The 18,334-nt window shown below is 43.3% G+C and overlaps 1 protein-coding gene across 3 annotated transcripts in view; it reads left to right on the top strand.

Moving 5' to 3' along the window:
* Positions 1–18,334, top strand: part of PAH (phenylalanine hydroxylase) — a 42,776-nt gene that overhangs the window by 18,916 nt on the left and 5,526 nt on the right. For all 3 annotated transcript variants that reach the window (XM_040595248.1, XM_040595247.1, XM_040595246.1), the window contains 8 exons: positions 6,362–6,450; positions 8,617–8,684; positions 11,450–11,646; positions 11,980–12,115; positions 13,506–13,575; positions 15,122–15,178; positions 16,202–16,297; positions 16,628–16,761. In XM_040595248.1, the coding sequence (XP_040451182.1) occupies positions 6,362–6,450; positions 8,617–8,684; positions 11,450–11,646; positions 11,980–12,115; positions 13,506–13,575; positions 15,122–15,178; positions 16,202–16,297; positions 16,628–16,761 (847 nt within the window). The remainder of the gene's footprint in view (positions 1–6,361; positions 6,451–8,616; positions 8,685–11,449; positions 11,647–11,979; positions 12,116–13,505; positions 13,576–15,121; positions 15,179–16,201; positions 16,298–16,627; positions 16,762–18,334) is intronic.

The following is an 18,334-nucleotide window of genomic DNA, read 5'->3' as shown; positions in this document are numbered from 1 at the left end:
GTCTTCACTCTCCGTCACACAAGTACATGTAAGCACAATACCATCCATCTGTTTCTTTGCTTTTTGGGATTGCCGGTGCCTCTCACTCCTGTTATTGAAGCTAGAAAGACTCTGCCACCCACTTTGGTGGGAGCAGGAATAACTCTTCATTTCTGTAAGAATGTAATTCTGCCTTTGGAGGGAAATAAGGCAAGATTTTTTTGAGTTGTCCATGCTCCTAATTCTCAGAGATTTGCTGGAATTGAGGCTGCTCAGTACAGTGGTGGCTGCCTAGCATCCAGTCTGAGACAAACTTAAATGCCTCTTCAGATAACAGATGTGATTTTAATAGGATTTCAGACTTTAAATACTTTAGGTCTGGATCTTCCTCTTCCTTCCTAGGAACAACATAAAAGGACATGAATACCTTCCTGAGATCAGTGCTGGTAATCCTTTTACCATTTCCTTTGTGTCCTACCCATGACATTACATTTGAAAATGAAAAAGAAGAAGGCAGATACTCTTTGGAGTCAGTTCTCTCCATTCATGAGATGAAGGGACAAAAGGTTGATTAGGTGATTTATGATCACATCAAATCAAAGAGCTTCTCTTTTGGGGGCTTTTTATTTCCAGGAGAAAGCTAGCAAGGCTTGCTGTTACCTTTGCTTTTCTAATCATTACTAAGGAGTTATTAATAAACTTTATTATAAAGTTGTGTATAAGCATAGGCTGGAGTTGGATAGAGATACAGTTCTCAGTATCATCCAAGAAGGGCTTATGAATGAAATTCTGACCTCACAGAAGTCAAAACCCCCATGGTCAGCTGCAGGATTAGGATTTCATTGAATGTTACTGTGTTGATCAAAGAGGGTTTTTGAGCTAGATTATCCTGTCAGTGCTGCAGAAAGAGGTTTGATCCCCTTCTGTCCGAGAGGATAACTTTTGTGTGTTTGTTAGTTTCAGTAATTCAGAAATAGTAAAGTGGGAGCAACTTATTGCCAAGAAAAGAGAGGAAGATTTATTTTTCTTTTTGCCCTTTCCTTTTTTTCTTTTTTAATTTCGGCTTCTCTCATGAGTAGTAAGCGTTCAGTCAAACTGAAATCCCAAAGGAGCCATATTTTGAAAGGTCAAACAAGCCCTACTTAGGGGATGAACTGTGGGTGGAAAATTCTGGGCTGAGGCAGCTACAAGGGCAGAGTGAAATGGGAGCAGCCCGAGTAAGATTCTGTCCTTTATCAGTGATGGCACTAACAAATAACAGGCCTTGCAGTGCCTTTTAGGTCAGTTTGCCTTTCTAAATGTATCCTCCTGGCAAGTCTGGTCATAATCTTCAGATGCAGTTCTGTGAAATTTTATTCCTAGAACACAGAACTAGAGCAATATGCCCTCAGGGAGCAAAAATTCTCAGATATATGGTTTATAAGGACATTGACACACTCTTCTCAGTGTGCAGGTAAAAGCTGGGAAGGTTTTCTCCTGGAGGTAGTCTGGGCTGCCATGGGAACAATAACTTTCATTGCTGCCTAAAGATGCTCTCAGCACTTCCTTGCTAAGGGTTCACTTTGCTCATGTTCATGGTTTGAGAAAAAAACCTCTATTTTGCTCAGTTTCCTGTAGGATGCATCAGTGCTATTCTTGGGGCACTGCTTTGCGGACAGTCAGAGGAAATTTCTGTATTCTGCCCTTCTGTACCATTCAGTGTTAAACACGTGTGTATGTGCTTTATTGGTGAGGGATAAATGAATGGCTTTTTCTTCTTTTTCTTCTTTTTTTTTTGTTCTTTTTTGTTTTGTTTGTTTGTTTTGTCTGGTCACTACCTGCTTTTAGAGTCCTTCCTCAGTTAAATGCAAAATGTAATTTTGGTTTCCCTTTGACACACACAAATAGTTATGAACACCAGATTTGGATCAGCAGTGTAATTTTAGCTGACAGCAGGTCAGCAAAATGCTTTAAATCCAAAGGTAGTTTTAGAGCTTCAGATGAGATGGGCTAGCAACCACTGGGCTGAAAGCCCTTTGTAGAGATGGGAAAATTTGTTGTGAAAACACAGTGCATCTCTTCATGGTTCTTTTTGGAAACAAGCTGGGTATCTGCAGTCCACTTGGAGCCCATGAATAAAAAGAATCAAATATTATTTTGTTGCAGCATTAGGGAAATGCAGACAATTTATTGCATTTCTGAGACAGGCTGGGAGCTGAGGTTCTGTAGGGGCCTTGTTTGCTAAACCCTGAGGCTGGCCAAAGCATTTGGGACTGTTTAAAAAAGGACTAAACCTGGGCCTTGAACTGCTATAAATTGCATAGACCTGTCTTTGACCCTCCTCACAATGGTCCGAATGGAGGAGGTCTGCAGAAGTCCTCACTGCCCCTGCTTTGCTGCTTCTCATATAAATGGCTTATTAGCATTCTGCTAAGCGTTTGACCCCACGGTAATTTGGTCACCACTTGGGTGTCCAGCATGATCCCATAAATGCTGCTGTTTCACTTACAGACAAATCAATATTTATTACTAATCAGCCCACGTTTGCTCCTCAGACCTTCACAGAGGCCCAGTGTTGCAGCAGCTTGCCCTGGCGATTCATTAATGGCCGTGCAGGCAGACAGCGAGTCTGGCGAACAAGCTGGAGGAGGATGTTGCAAACAAAATATGGGATAGATTCAGCCAGGGGGTAATTTGATTTTATCTTTTAAATAGTTGCTAGGAGGGCTGGGGACAGCCTTCTGACACACCACAGCTAGGCAGAAGACCCAGTAGCCCTTTTGCACCCTGATCCTTGGTGTGAGGGCTGTATGGACCTGGTGCACTGCCTGCCCTGGGGCTGGGCTCAGGACCTTTGAGTCTTGTTTCCATGAGAGCTGAGAAGGCTCAGGACTTTCCAGGACCTGACCTAACGTCAGCTGTGCTGGTGCAAATGGCACTAAGCACCCTTATGATTTTCCTTTCACAGTCTGCTCCTTTCATCCACATCTACGAGCTCAGAGCTTCCCTCTCAGCCACTATTGGTGTCTGGGGGGACCTGGGAGGAGGGCACAGATCTGCTGAAAATGGGTCAGGTACCCATAGGGGCTGCATGCCTAGAAGATACGGAGCTGCTCCTGTGCAGGGGAAAAGCAAGCCACCCATCTCCATGCCCGGGACTGATACTGCATCAGCCCTGGTCTGTCCCAGAGCTTATCATGAGCTCTGCACTAAATGCTTTGGGGATCTTGACAATAACATGTATTTAATGAAAGTAAGCCCCTATTATATATCTGATTTAGCTCCTCCTGAAGTTGTGATGATTGAAATCCTGCCCGCCTAGACTTTTCTGATTCAGGACAGCAAAGCCCTACAAATATCACTGGTGAAATCCACTGTGTACTTCAGCCCTTGCCAATCTGTCTGCACAGTCTGGACCCTTCAGGTCATGGTGCGTCCCTGAGAATAGCTGTTATTCATTCTAACACTGACAAATCCTTTGCTGTGGGGCTGCCAAGACACCTTTTTTTCCGGTGCCTAATAAAAAAAAACATTTTTATCAGTGTGCCTCACCGCAAGCTGATACTGGGGAGTTTGAGGCACAAAACTGTGAAGCAATTCCCCCACCATCACACAAAGCTCAGTGGCAGAGCTGGAAGATAAACCCGGTGCCCAGCTGCCCATCTGGAAAATAGGGGCAAGATGGCTGGGTGTGCTCAGCCTCCACGTGGGGCAAGTGAGCAGCGGCTCCTCTCCAAGACTCACACACACCTTTTCCTACATCCTCTCTGGCTGGTTGAACTCAAGGGGTTGGAGGTGCAGCAAGGTTGCAAACAGCGAGGGGAGAGAGTATCTCTGGAGAAAGCAGGGAGCTAGCAGCACACCCAGCAAAAAAAGTCATTCCGGGAAGGTCTTCCTGGGGCTGCTGCTGCCACCTAGTGACTTGTTCAGGTCAGTGTTTCAGGGCAGAGCAGGAGGGTGCGCAGCTGGGAAAGCCGGGCGACCAGAGCCCCCTCCTGCCAGGCGGGAGGAGGGGGAGGCAGAGCCGCCGGGCCGGGGCTCTGCAGCCCGGGACCTGTCCCGGCCGGCAGCCACCAGCTGCCTGCTCCCCCTGGCCTGCCCGAAAAAAGTATGAGGGCTTCCAGCGGGAGCGTTGGGTGGAGCCGGCCTGCTGGAACTGGGGGGCTGAGCCGCGGCCACCCAAAGTGCGCCTGTAAAGCTGCTGGTTTTGCTCTGGCCCCTCTGTGCAGGTGCCTCGCAGGCGCCCAGCACCACAAGTGCCCTTCATGGTGTTAGGCTCAGCAGAAAGCGAGGCTGAATAGTCCTGGAGACAGAGTGATCCTCTTATCCTGTAGGTGGTCCATCAGTCTGGGGATGAACTCCATCAGCAAGGCACTGCAGGGAGCTCATGCAGCAGCTGCCGGCTGGGGATCAGGTTCACTTGGCACAAACCCCAAAATCAAATGGGGAGGTATGGCTGAGTGGCAGTGCTCCCAGCTGAGCAGAGCCATGCAGGGGAATGAGCCATTTTCCAAGCACTGACTGAGCAAGCGACGGCCATTTCTGCAAGAAAATCACTAAATGAACCGCAAACATTTCATTCATAGAGACTGCTGAGAGGCCCTGGGCTTGGACCAGCAGACCTTTGGGTAGTATTAGCCTTGAAATCCATGTTGCTGACTTGTGCTTAGTGTGGGGACCATACGGGTTATAATTGCATGGCCTAGGCATGGGATAAAACCTTAGGTGGAGGTCTTGTGACCTTTCCTTACAAAAAGTATGGCAGAACTGGAAGGGGTACAGACAGAAGTGGTGAGAGTGCTCAAAGATAGCCCACGGTTTCTGTGTCTGAAATGCACAGGCAAAGCCTCAGCCAGGAAGATGGACAATAGATGGAGGCTCTGACATGGAGCTATAAAATCCTAGGTGGCCTGGAGAAGGGGAGTAACAGCAAAGGATGTTTGTATGCAGGAACTAATTAACATCAAATGAAATAATCAAGCTTAAAACACAAGGGAGTAATTTTCCATATCAGATGTAAAGAAATGATAGAGCTCAGTGCTGCGGAGTTTCCTGGAGGCAGATGTGTGCATGGGCTCAAAGAGCACTTGTATTTGTGAGAAGTTCATCACAGGCTACTAAATTCATGTCTGTAGTCTCTGACTCAGGCAGAAGGGAAGGGAAAAAGAAAAAGGTCAGCTAGGGTCAAAGGGCCGAAAATGTAAGAATGGGGCAACAGAAAGGAAACCCAAGCAAGCTGAACCTAGTAGCACTGGCAGCTTCCAAGATGTGCCCAGCTGCCAGTGGTGCCTAGGCAAGAGACTGGAAAGGCTCCACGTTCCCTGTGCTCCCTCCACTGAGCTTCCCTCTCTCAGTGTTGCAGAGACCTGGGGTGGCCAGGCCCAGTCGTGCCTGCCAAGAGGGTCTCTGGCTTGGTATCCAACTGGATCCTCCTGGAGGAGATGGAAGAGGGGGCTGCAGCCTAGGACAGCCATTGCATGTGTGTGCCAGGTCTCGTGCTGTTGAGGGGACACGTGGCAGGGACTGCCTGGACCACTGGGTGAGTACACTTGTGGCTCCAGGAAGGAGGTCTGCCCTGGGATGACTGTTCCATGTACCTCATGAGCTGCAAAGAGCCTCTCCTCGTTGTGCAGTTGGCATGAAGACACTTGCCTTCTGCTTTCCCCTCCCTGAACACACTGAATTGGGAAAGACCTGTTATTCTTCCTTGCCCTCCAACTTATATCCTTCTATAAAGGGAGGGCCACACAGGCATTATATGCTTTGTAGTCAGTGTGGCCCCATTTCATATTCTGACTGCACTGTAGGCAGTGTGTACAGTATGTGAGTCACAAGGCAATAGAGAACCAGAACCAGAATATTAATGAAATGAATGCATTATTGTGTAAAGACTGCAGTAAACAATGCTAGCCTGAGGTACTAGGTGCCGTTTATCATTTTATTTCAGCATCCTACCTTAAGTGAGGCCATCAAGGAGGTCTTAGAAAGAGATTTCCAGAGGGTCAAATAATCCTGTATCATTCTTGTGGGGTTTCTTGGTGTTCCTTTGAAATGGCTGATTCCACCTACTGTAAAAAGAAGGATTCTCTAGAAAAATCCCTGCATTTTGGTAAGCCAAGAGACCAGAATAATAAACAGAAAATCATAAACATTACAAGCCAGGTCTGTGCTAAGGGCTACGCAGTTCTGATGCTCTGTATTCTTCCAACAGTGCAAAATTCAAGATATCTTGCAAGGTTTGCTCTTGCCTCCTACTACAGGGAAAGGCCATTGCTGCCCGAAGAACTTAGTCCGTTGCGTATGTTTATTTATATTTATGATGAAAAGATGGAAAGATCAGAAGGCAGCCCCAAACCAAATAACGAAGCAGCATACCAGTCTCTGTTTCTCTTCTGTTTTGCAGTGCCATGGTTCCCAAGAAGTATCCAGGAGCTGGACAGGTTTGCCAATCAGATCCTAAGCTATGGAGCAGAATTGGATGCTGATCATCCTGTAAGAAACAGATCTGTATTTTTTTCAACATGTTTCTAGTTATTGGGACAGGTGTTTCTTTCATTTACATTTGAACTGCTTTAAGACAGATCTAGTAGACTGTCTCAGATGGTATAGGACAGGAAGAGTACGACATTTCTAGGGTTAGAATGAGCCCTATCTCAGGTTATGAAGTAAATCGGACCAAAGGTTGCTTTGATTTGAGCAAATATTAGGAGACCTTAGAAGTCATAGCAGTCATCAAAGCACAGTGCCACCACAAAGACACCTCTAGTTTTCCCAGGTGGCTCTGATGTGGTGACTTCAGACTTGTTTTGTGAATTACAAATTACAAAAATTACAGAAGGAACATATCATAGCCTGGAGACAGGAAGACTGTTTTTTTGATCCTTGATTACATACACACTACTGAGCTTAGTGTCTTGTTATGTGGTTGCTAAATCTGACATGATTCTTGTATGGTGAAACATAACAAAAGAAAAGGTCCTTGTTTCAAAAAGTTTGTGGTTTAAATGGTAGGGTCAGAAAGCTTCATTGGCTTAGCTGATAAAAAAAAAATTATTCAGTGTTTTTTCAGCTCTTCCAGATACAAGAATACTTTCTGCCTCTATTCCCTCTCCAAGCAAACAACAACTTATTTTCATTTGTCAAAACACAGTGAGTTCCGTGCAGTGCAACAGAAATTGCTGCTATTAGTTTAATTGGGATAGGGTGATTATAAATAAATTACATGCAGCACAACAAAAATTGCTGCTATTAGTTTAATTGAAATGGGGTGATTAGTCATTCACTACCTATTGCTTAATTCAAGATGTGTTATGTATCATGTACAATGATTCATGATGTTCAGTGTGGTCATTTGAAAGGCAGAATGAAAGGAGATACACTGAGTCAACGGCCCCCTTGTGTGTCATGTGGGAATAGACCAAGATTGTATTTGAAACAAGAAACAAACAAACAAAAAAAGGTATTAAAAGGAATGAAGCATCTCTGCTCCAGTTCCTAGAATTAGTTAGTGAGCAGTTTATGCCTTGAAAAGGAAACCCAGCTGCTAGGGTAAATAGGTGTGACAGTACACAGAGCGCAGAAAAAGAGAAATTAAAGGAGCCCGTGTTTTTAGCAGTTAAGTGATATAGGATTTTATCACAAATACCTGTATGCCAGGTTAACCTTGGACAGTGCATCTGGCCAAAAGAGGCCACTGGCTACCTCCTTTTGACTTACACTCTTAGATCTCCATCTCACTTCAGCTGCCTCCTCTACTTGGTTGTGTTTCATGGCCCCAGTCCAGTTGTGCTGTGTACCCCTAAGAGATGCATTCATGAACTGCTGCAGTGCTCAGTGCGTTGCTGCTATTTGCCCTGCAGAAGTGTGTCCTAGCTTGGAAGGACACTTCTCTACTGCAGGTGGTGAAGGCACTCCTAGCCCTGAGGAACTTTTAGTCTAAATAGCAGGCACACTGGGATAGGAGAATAGTTATACGAGATGAAGATTTAGAGATTATATTTCTTATCCCTGGTTTTATTAGTAATTAGCTGCAAAGGTCAAGCTCCCAACTAAAAGGTCTATTAGACATTCCCTGTAGTAATCAAATCCATTCAAATGGTTGAATTTGTAGTGCAAATGGGGCTTTTGGCCTGCTAAGTTCCTACTGTTGTAGAAGTTTGAAAATGGGCACCTTTAAGCGTAAGTTCATGCTGAAAATCCACCTAAAAAGTCTGACTGAGTCGACGAGTGTGTTTTGAACATGTTTTAACTCTGCTCCTCTAAATCAGCCCAGCTGTACCATGAACTGCAACAAGCTTCATGAGAAACCAGGACACAGTTATCTGAGTGCTGTTAATTTAGTGTATTGCTCTTGCAGAAGCACCTTGTTGGTGCTGCAAATAAGAATGTTTCCCTTTATAGTAGCAAGCAGAAATGAGAAAATGAAAGGACTTGGCGGACACGAGGTGCTGGGAGGCTGTGGCTGAATGGCTGCTCTGGTGGCCCTGCAGACTGGGAAGGAGTGGTGCCCTGTTAGAATGGAGCTGGGCAGGATGGAGACAGCTTCCCCATTCACCCTCTTGCACTTCTTAGACTGCACCACCCGTGCCTGAGGGTGTTCAGTGAAAGGAAGCCTGTTCACCACCTGTGCACGGACTGACTATTGCTGTTTCTCTCCAGGGGTTCAAAGACCCGGTGTACCGGGCCCGGAGGAAGGAGTTTGCAGATATCGCCTACAACTACAGACAGTGAGTGCTCAGTGTGTGGGCAGAAAGCAAGCCCACATCTTCTGCCCTCTTCCTAGGGCTCTCACCCTGCTGGCAATCTTTGTTTTTTCACAAGCATCCTCCTGCTGTTGGCTTTTCTCTGCCATGTGTTTAAATCTTCCTGTTCATGCATTTATCCCCAAATCACAGTAAAACAAAAGTAAATTGTTCCAGGCACACGTTCAGAAGAGAACATCGCCTCCCTCCTTTCCGCACAACACCCCTCTTCCGTGGCTTTGTTGTCTAATTGAGCAGCAGACTCTGTTGTTACTACAAAGACCTGAGCATTGAATAAAGCCTCTTCTGGCATTCTCCCCATTAAATCAGAGCTAGGGGATTAGTGCCTATCATTTACATTAAAGCAGGAGCTGCATACACTATTAAAATAATGAATAACTTATGGTTCTGATGCTAATCCAGAGCCTGATACTCTACTTTTATCATGTCTGACCCAGCTGCAATCAGCAATTTGGGCTCTCATTTCCCAAGAAAAATAAATTCAGTTAGAATAAGCTTGCTTGATTGCTTTCAATGATCAGATCTGAAGTAGATAAAATTCTGTTCCCAGAGCCACTCACACATTTATATCAGTTCTACTGGGCCTGATTCTTGCTGAGACTGGTAAAAATTGTGATTGCAAAGGATAAAGTAACATATGTTGTACATTTAGGGCTTCACTTTGCAAAGGATTGTGATGAAAAGAGAGTCCCTGAGCCAAAGAGCTAATAGTCTAATCACAAAATGAGAGACAAAATTGGACTGATGGAAAGTGAAAAAATTCAGGTGAAAAATGTTAGGAGTCCAGTTTATAGCTAGAAAATTTGGTTAAAACTTTGTGGCCAGATATGGATGGATCTAATGTCCATTTTTAGGTATCCCACAGAAGATTTTCTTTCCTGCATAATGGATAGCAAATTCTGGTCCCTAGTTTGCAGGCTTTCACTAAATCCTACATAGAAATAAAACAAAAACCATGTTAACCACTCACTCTTCCCAACAGTCAAACTGAAACCATTATATTATGAGATGTAATTAATATTTAGCCTGCTATCCAGATCCTCAGACACATCAGAAACAGATCCTACACAGACGTGGACTTATGTCCCAAAAGCACCTTTTATGCAAAATTCTTGGACTTTCTGATTAGGTCTTTCAGTAACAGAGGCATAAGTAGGGTGTGAAAGCCCATGTTTGGTCTTCTGGGGCTTGTGGTGAGAAGGCATGTGGTTTTTGTGACTTTGGGTGTTGATTCAGGAAGGCCCAGATGGACCTGTGGTGTCTTTGCCCTGGGTGCTACACCTGGTGGACATGCCTTTCAGAGTCTACAGTTTGGAGGAGAGGTCAAGGGGGTGTCTCCAGCATGGGGGGGCAGAAAGGCAGAGAACTGGGCAGCAGAACAACCAAAGTTGTCAGGCTTCATGGGAATATCTGAAAAGGCAAAGGTGCTTAGCTTGTGAATGTGCTACCCAGCTACAAAGGTGAGATGGTCCTGTGGTTGCTTGTCTTACATTCTTCCTGTAATCAATTTCATCCACTACTGTGTCCCTCCTTTTGCACCTATTTTGTTCTCTTTCCTCCTGCTGTTTGCTTCTCTGCTTTGCCTTTGCTCTTTTGCTTTCTCTCCCAATACATTTACCCATTGTTTTTGTTGGATTTTTAATTTTGTTGACTTCTCTTTGCTTTTAGCTTGCCTTTCCCCTTTGCCTTCCTTTGCTTTTGGCCCTGTTGATCCTTGGAATTTTTTAATTGAAACTTGAAAGGTTTTTAAGTCATAGCTTCCCCCTGTAGCCCTGGAAGGTGGTTCAGGATTACTTAGGAGTGCTATAGGACCTATCCCCCAGCAATCCTAATAATTCAACATGATGTTTAAAGCTCCACAGATCAAGGAGGGCTGATACAGAGAGACAGAAAATGATAGTGCTCCGGAGGAGCTGCCCTGAGGCTCAAGGGAAAAACAAGGGAGTGGGAGATGGTGAGGTGTCATCAAGAGTTTGACAATGGATCTCTGGGGCTTGGAAAGCTCCAGCATTATTCCAGCAGTGATGTTAACCCTATTAAGTTACTTACAACCCTTTGATTTTTCAAAGCTGCTGGATTCACCTATGGCCCTATCATTATTGCTAAGGAATTGACTATTCATGGGAGGCCAAACTACATTGCTTGTGGTTGTCTAATTCCTGCTAGCTTCAACATGATATAAGCACATGGAGGCCTGAGGGTGGGATTTGACTCAAAATTATTCATGGCATTATAAAAAGTCAAAGTGGCTGGAATCTGCATCTGTTACAGTATAAAGCACAGATAAGAATTTCTCTGCTCTTCCAAGAAACAATTTTCTGGAGCTGATGGTTTCCCTGTTGTAACAAAAACAATTAATGTAATGTGTATTAGAGCAAGAAATACAACAGCTGCTCCATATCTAGAAGTACAAATAAATTGAAACCAACAGCCAGCAAATATTTTTAGAAGAACATCTTGATAAGGCAAATATTCACTAATTTATTTTTACCACAATGATGCAAGGAGTTGTCTAAAGTCCAGTATCTCAGTTGAGGTCAGTAAAGTCCTTCCCAGCCTGTGCTTAGGAGCAAGTGATGCTCCTTTTGCACCTGCATATCAGACCAAAGGCATTTCCCCACCTGCACCAGTAGCTCCTAGCCAGCCCATGTGAAGTTCCCAAATGTGATGATGGTGGCATAGGACATTTCCTCTGTTGCTCCTATGGAGGGTATCCATTTTCTTCCCAGTGGCCAACCTATTCCTCGAGTCACCTACACAGAAGAAGAAAAGAAAACATGGGGCACTGTCTTCAGGGAGCTGAAGAGTCTTTATCCAACTCATGCTTGTTATGAGCACAACCACGTATTCCCACTGCTGGAGAAGTACTGTGGCTACCGGGAGGACAACATTCCCCAGCTTGAAGATATTTCAAAATTTTTGCAGAGTAAGTTTGAAGCATATAAAAGAACCAGATCAAAGGAAAGGCCTCAGCTGTCAGTGGGGGTGGTGCTTCCAGAAATGGAAAAGCAGTCCCTGCTTTATCACAGACTCCTTATAGTACCCCTTCTAAAACTTCTGGGTGTACAATGGTACAGATGCTCAGATACTGTAATGGTGGTATACATGGGTAGAAAATTCCCTGCTCTTTCACAATTCAATTCTGTTTAACATGAGAGCATAGAAAATAATTAACAAATGTTTCCACTGTGAGGAGTCAGGATAAGGATAAATCAAGCACAGTAGCTGTTTTTAAGATGATATTTTTTTGTCCCTTCAGCCTGCACTGGATTTCGCCTGCGTCCCGTTGCAGGCTTACTCTCCTCTCGGGATTTCTTGGCTGGGCTGGCATTCAGAGTATTCCACTCTACACAGTATATTCGCCATGCATCCAAACCCATGTACACACCAGAGCCGTAAGTACTTTGGCATAGAAAACATGTAAAGCTGAAGCAGACTAACAGCAGGGTCAGCCCAACTGATAATAGCCATGTGGGGAGCACTCCTGGGAACAGAGCTAATGGAGAGCAGCCACACGACTGCTGTCTTCTGAAAACATTTTCGGAAGATTTCTATTCTTTTTAATGAGATACATCCTCATCTGCAAGTTCTCATGGGGCGGATGAGACAGTTCTGCTACTGAAGGCATGTTTGCATGGTGGTGGGAATGCAAGAGAGCAGTGTGCAAAGGCATTTAGCTTAGCTATTAGCACCCAAATAGTGGTGTGGAATCTAGTGCAGGAATGACTCAACATGTTGCAAGCAAGCTTCTGGCAGTAAGATAGAGGAAGCCCAGATCATTGATTCCTTCTCTTTTTCTGTTTATGCTATAATGTTTCTCTCTGTCCCTGTCCATTGTCCTTTTCCTCTTGATGTTTTCAAAACAGTTTTCTTCCTCTGCTTCATATTGTTGCAATTCTTCCTCCCCTCCCTTACCATTTCTTTTCTTCCTACCCATTCCCACAACCTCCTTTTCCCCCTTCATTTTTCTATCCCTCATTCTTCTGGTTTTCCTCCCTGCTTCTGCTTGCCCCATTCTCATTCTGCACAAAGCCAGGCTGAAATGTCTCTCACAGACCCAGCCCTCCTGGGATCATCTTGTCCCTTTTCCATCTCACCAAATCGCTTCTCTGTCTTTGAAAAATCTAGCAGTCCCTAGGTGAGTTCTTCCCCAGACATGCCTCTCCTGCCACCAACTTCAGCTTGTGATGAAAATAGTCCTACCTGATGAAAAGCAAGTTCCACCTGTCAGTGGGAGGCTCTGGGCCATAACAGGGACTGGAGTTGAGCTCTTGAGGTACATGTTGACACCATGGTGACTTGTTTGAGTAGCCTGAGCTTCATCTAAAGAGATTTCTTGTCTTTAAGATGGAAAAGTCCATGTTCTCTTCAGTGGAGTGATTTCTTTCTCGTCTTTCCTGAGCTGGGCCTGCAGTTGAATGGATGGTTTTCTTCCATAAGGAAAAACAAATAATGTATCGTCCTTCCTCTGAGGGATGTATCTTGATAAAAGCACTGAAAACCCTGGAGTGTGCAAGCATTTCCATTACAATAATTTTAGAGAAAAATGTTTTCCTGTGAGTCTTGAGCTTTATTTGCTGGTACAAGCAGCTGTGCTGACTCTAGGTGTTCACCCAGCATTGTATGAAAGAATGAAAGAATGAAATACTGAAATGATATAATGAAAGAATGAAAATAAAATGAAAGAATGAAAATAAATGATGAAATGAAATGAAATAGTGAAATGAAAGGATGAATTAATGAATCTCCTAAAATAGTTATTAAAGATGTCATGTTTTCCTGCAGTGATATTTGTCATGAGTTGCTAGGACATGTACCTCTGTTTGCCGATCCCAGTTTTGCTCAGTTTTCCCAGGTAAGTTACTCAGTGGTTATACTGTTTATATAATTGAACACACCAGAGACTAATATAGAGGATGAACCAAGGGCTATGAGGGGTGGGGTGGATTTACCTTTTAGCATACTGTTTAAGAGTGGATGAGGCTGATTTATTTATTGCTTGAAATGTTGACACAGATCACTTCGGTGAACTCATACACTCAAACTCCAAATATCTGTGTTGGTGGAGCTGTTTTTTACAGGCAAGTCCTTTGTGAAGCCATCATCTATAACACTTTTTGTAAATGTTGATCCTTCTGAGCAAAGTTAAATGGCTCATGAGTCAGATGAATTATTGTCCCACCATGCAGACCAAATGTTAGAGAAAGTGGGGATATTTTTTTGTTTTTATTGAAGCCACAGAAGAGGCTGAGTAAAGTGAGGAACTGTCCCAGCTGCAAACATGTGAGAAGGCTGGAGAGGAGCTTTTGCTTTGGTAGTGCTAATGTCTCTGGAAAAGAAGCCAAACCTTGGTGAAGGAGTAAACTTCTGGCTGCATCTCACCAGAAAACATGAAAAGACACAAAGAGAAGAAGTCATAAAGACAGAAAGACAGACTGACAAACAGAAAGAAAGAAAGAAAGCAGAAAGACAAAAAGGAAAAAGGAAAGAAGGGATAATAAAGACAAGAAGAGAAAGAAAAAGAGAGACAAAGAAAGAAAGGATAGAGGACAGAAGAGTGAAAGGATGGAAGGACAGAGGAAGGAAGGGAGGGAGGAAGGAAAGAAGGAAGGGAAAATGGACTTGGTGTAACATCCTGCTCGAAAGACAAAAGTTGGCTTCTCGTAGTTAGTAAGCACTCAGTATTGCCCTCTGCCCTTTCGCAGAACTGGGGTTTCCTTCAAGATAAGCCCTACTGCACCTTGGCTTCTTAGTATTTGACATGGTGATGGCTGCTCCCATGCTTTTGGTATGTGCGTGTGTGGCACTGATTTTTGCACTGTGCAGTCCTCACTGAAGTAAACCAAAAAAGGAACCTGCTTATATACAGTCTTTGTGGCTGTCTTCTGAATCCAGCTATTGCATGCTTCCCAGGAAAGTCTCCATTAGCTCCCAAGTTATGAATAAGCTCTTTCAAGTCATGGCCTGTCATTCAGAAAAAATAACACATTCAAGGCTCCAGGAAAACTCCTGCAATCAGGGCTCATCAAAACAAAGAGAAATATTTAAGGTGTGTGAATGTGATTGATTTACTTCCTTTTGACCATGTCATTCTCTCAGATGTGCATTGTAGACTTGATCAAAAGCCTGTCAAAACAAGAGGAAAATTTTATTTGACCTCAGTGGCTTTGTACCAGGCACAAAGGATCATGCCTTGTAAATGACATTTGGACAAGACCCTTTGTTCATTTCTGGAGAGATTTCTGGTTTAAAATTGATGTTGCACGATAGGAACATGTCCTGTAAACATTTGTGTGTGGTAGTAAGTGATGGTAACATTTAAAATGTGAGAAATTACATAAGACGAGACACTAAGAATGTCTGCAATAAACAGCTTGAAGAATAATGGTTTATTGTTACAGGAAATTGGACTGGCATCTTTGGGAGCTCCAGATGATTTCATCGAGAAACTCGCTACGGTAATTTAATAAATGAGGGCTCAATTTTCAGAAGCACCCTGTGTTGTCTTAATTCTGCTGCCACTGAAGTCACTGATAGAACTCCCATAGAGTTGAATGGGAACATAGTGAAGTCCATGGTTGGAAAACCCCACCCTGAAACAGTTGCATTGAAGGAAAAAAGCTTTGGCACCCCTTATTCAAAGTGGCAGTTGTGATTAAACACAGAAGCCCAGACAAGATTTCCTCCAGCACAAACATATTGGGCAAGAAGAGATTACATGTGACTACATGCCTGCAGGAAATTTCAGGAGGCAGCTTCAGCAGCTGTTCTACCTGCAAGTGCCTCTTCTCTTCCATGCTGCCAGGCAGATAATGTCCTTTGCAGTCAGTGTGGCTCACCTGAATCCTACTCTGAGACTACTGAGACCCAGAGTTGTAAACTTGAAATAAAAAAACCACGATATATGCCTATGAGATTAGTGTCCCCACTGCCAACTCACCTGGGAAAAGCATTCCATCACCTTTGCTGCTTCTGATAGATGAGGTAGTTCTTCTGAGCCAGAGCAGGTTTCCCGTCAAAATGATAGACCAAGAAGTCAAGCTGGGCCACACACCATCTTCCTTCAATATTGCACTAACCACCCATTTCCCCTTGCTACTGCAGCTAGATGCCCTCTGTGTGAAATGGGACACAAACTTCTATCAATTAAGGTTCAAACTTCAACTGGCTTGGCCACAAAAAATGAAATTTTATTGCTATAATTTTATTGTCTCTGCTCTGCTGAAAAATGTAAGCACAATAAACCACAACTGTGTTTGTCAGGGAGCTGAACTGATTTGCAGGCACAATGAGTCTAGCACTGTGCCCCTTTCAGGAGAAGAATTTCATTCTGTGAGGACATTTATTGTATTTATACAGTTGATATTTGACACATGGCAACATTTTAAGTAGAAATGGAAATGCTAAATGTATTCAAATCGATGATGTGCACCTTCTCTTTTTGATCAAGGAGTCATATTTCTGTCTAACTTTCTTGCTAGGTTTATTGGTTTACAGTGGAATTTGGACTATGTAAGGAAGGTGATTCCCTCAAGGCGTATGGTGCAGGGCTGCTGTCTTCGTTTGGGGAGCTGCAGGTGTGTTCTATAAAAACATTTCAAAGATGTTTTTAATCACACAATGTTTTCTTCTGAATATCTTCAGATTCTTATTTTGTTTCCTACTTCTTGCATACTAATAGCATGAAATGTGGTACTTCATTGAAGAGCTCTAATACATGTGTCAGTATATAAGTACACAGAGAACTCATACCTGCTTCTTTCCTAGTAAGTGACATTGTCAATGTATTCCACAGGAGCAACTTCTTCCAGTCTGAAACTGTGTGGGATTCAGTAGCTCTATATTTCTTTCACAGCAAATTCAAGCACTTTTAAACTGAAATAAATTTCTTACCTTTTTGCTCATAGTATAGTTTATCAAGTAAGCCTGAGATTCAGCCTCTTGTCCTGGAGAAGACTGCTGTGCAGAAGTACCCTGTTACTGAGTTCCAGCCTGTCTACTATGTTGCTGAAAGTTTTAAAGATGCGAAAGAAAAGTTAAGGTAATCCAGTCATTCCACCAAAGACCCAATTTCTTGTCCATTGCCAATACAGTGGATTTGATTGCCACAACAGATCTTGGCTTGACTATAATAGTTTGAGAGGCATTAGAAAGAGTTGTGCAATGCTTGAAGAGACTAAGCAGCTGTTACACTCAAAATCTTGTTATGGGCATTAAGGGGAACATACTTTATGCATGAAGCCAAGAAATTGTGGTTAGTCTAATTGAGCGTTTGATCTGTATAACCAAAATGCAACAGAAAATTATTATTGGTTGAATTGCAAAGATACTAACACTAAGGGTCAAAGCTATTTAATTAATGCAAAACAAATCTCTTCAACAATACTATAGTTAAAAGTTCTAGTACAAATACCCCTCCTGGTATCTATTTCTTTTCCTCTGAATTTATGCTCACCCTTACACTTTCTTTTGTGTCAGTTTCAGTCTTGTGAGGGCTGGAATTGTCAAATAATCATCATCTTGAGGTCTTCAGAGCAGGACTGTGATGTTCATCTCATGAACATGAATGAATGAAGTTCCTCCTTTTTGTGAGGAGGTGAATGGTGTTGATGCTTCCTTTTTTCTTCTTCAGCCCAAGGTTTCCTCAGGGCCATTTTAATGTTTTTTAACATGCTTTACATTTTGCTTTTTCTACATTGTCTGCAAATCTGTGTTACTTCTGACTTAACTATTTATGTTACTTTTTCTTTGTCCCCTTTGTTTCCTCTAAACCAGTTTTATTCTTCTCAGCTCCTAAGTTTGCTTTACTGTAAGTAACTGACCAGCGGGGAATTGTTGATAACCCAGAGACTACCAACATCATCCTATGCTCACGCCTTTAAGGCCTCTGTTGTCAGCCCATGCTGGTATTCCTTTATGCTGCATCACTACTTCAGGATCAGACTTTGCTATATATGGCACGACTACTTGCTATTCCTGCCTATATGAAGTTACTGATGATAGGCATTATAGCACACAATTATTCAGAATTAAGCAAAACTAGAACAAATTAGGTAATAGCTACATGGCCATAAGACAATTGTTATTACAGCTAAACAAAACTCCAAGCAAGCCTAATAACACCAGCCCTGAGGCCTGTGTGGTTAGCTTAATACAGAGCCTCCAGCTTGTTACCACCAGTGTGTTTACAAGACTATGGGGTTACGCAGTAAATCTTGCAGTCATCTGTGACTCAAATACAGATTCAGTTCCAGTTCAACAAGACTTCGAGATAATGATCCAGGTTCAGTTCTGGTTCTTGAAACAAGAATGACTCAGACTGTGTTTGGGGTTCAGCTTGGGTTCCACCTCACAACAATATTTCTATTCTAAACACCATCATATTTCTGGATGTTAGTCAAGCCACTAGGGGTTAGCTTTAGTTCACACTTTAACAGGTTTTTCACTTGGAGATGACTTGTCCCAGACCTGCAGTCTCTTCTCTCTCTCTCTCCCCTATTCACAGATAAACACATGCTGAGACCCAAGATACTCTGCTGCTCCAGGCTTCTCAGCTCCACAGTCTTCCTAGCTACCTCCTCTGCTGCTTCCTCAATCATCATAAGCCTGCAGCA

This window comes from Falco naumanni, chromosome 5 (genome assembly GCF_017639655.2).
Source record: "Falco naumanni isolate bFalNau1 chromosome 5, bFalNau1.pat, whole genome shotgun sequence".
NCBI lineage: Eukaryota > Metazoa > Chordata > Aves > Falconiformes > Falconidae > Falco > Falco naumanni.
This window is presented reverse-complemented; position numbering and strand designations above follow the sequence as displayed.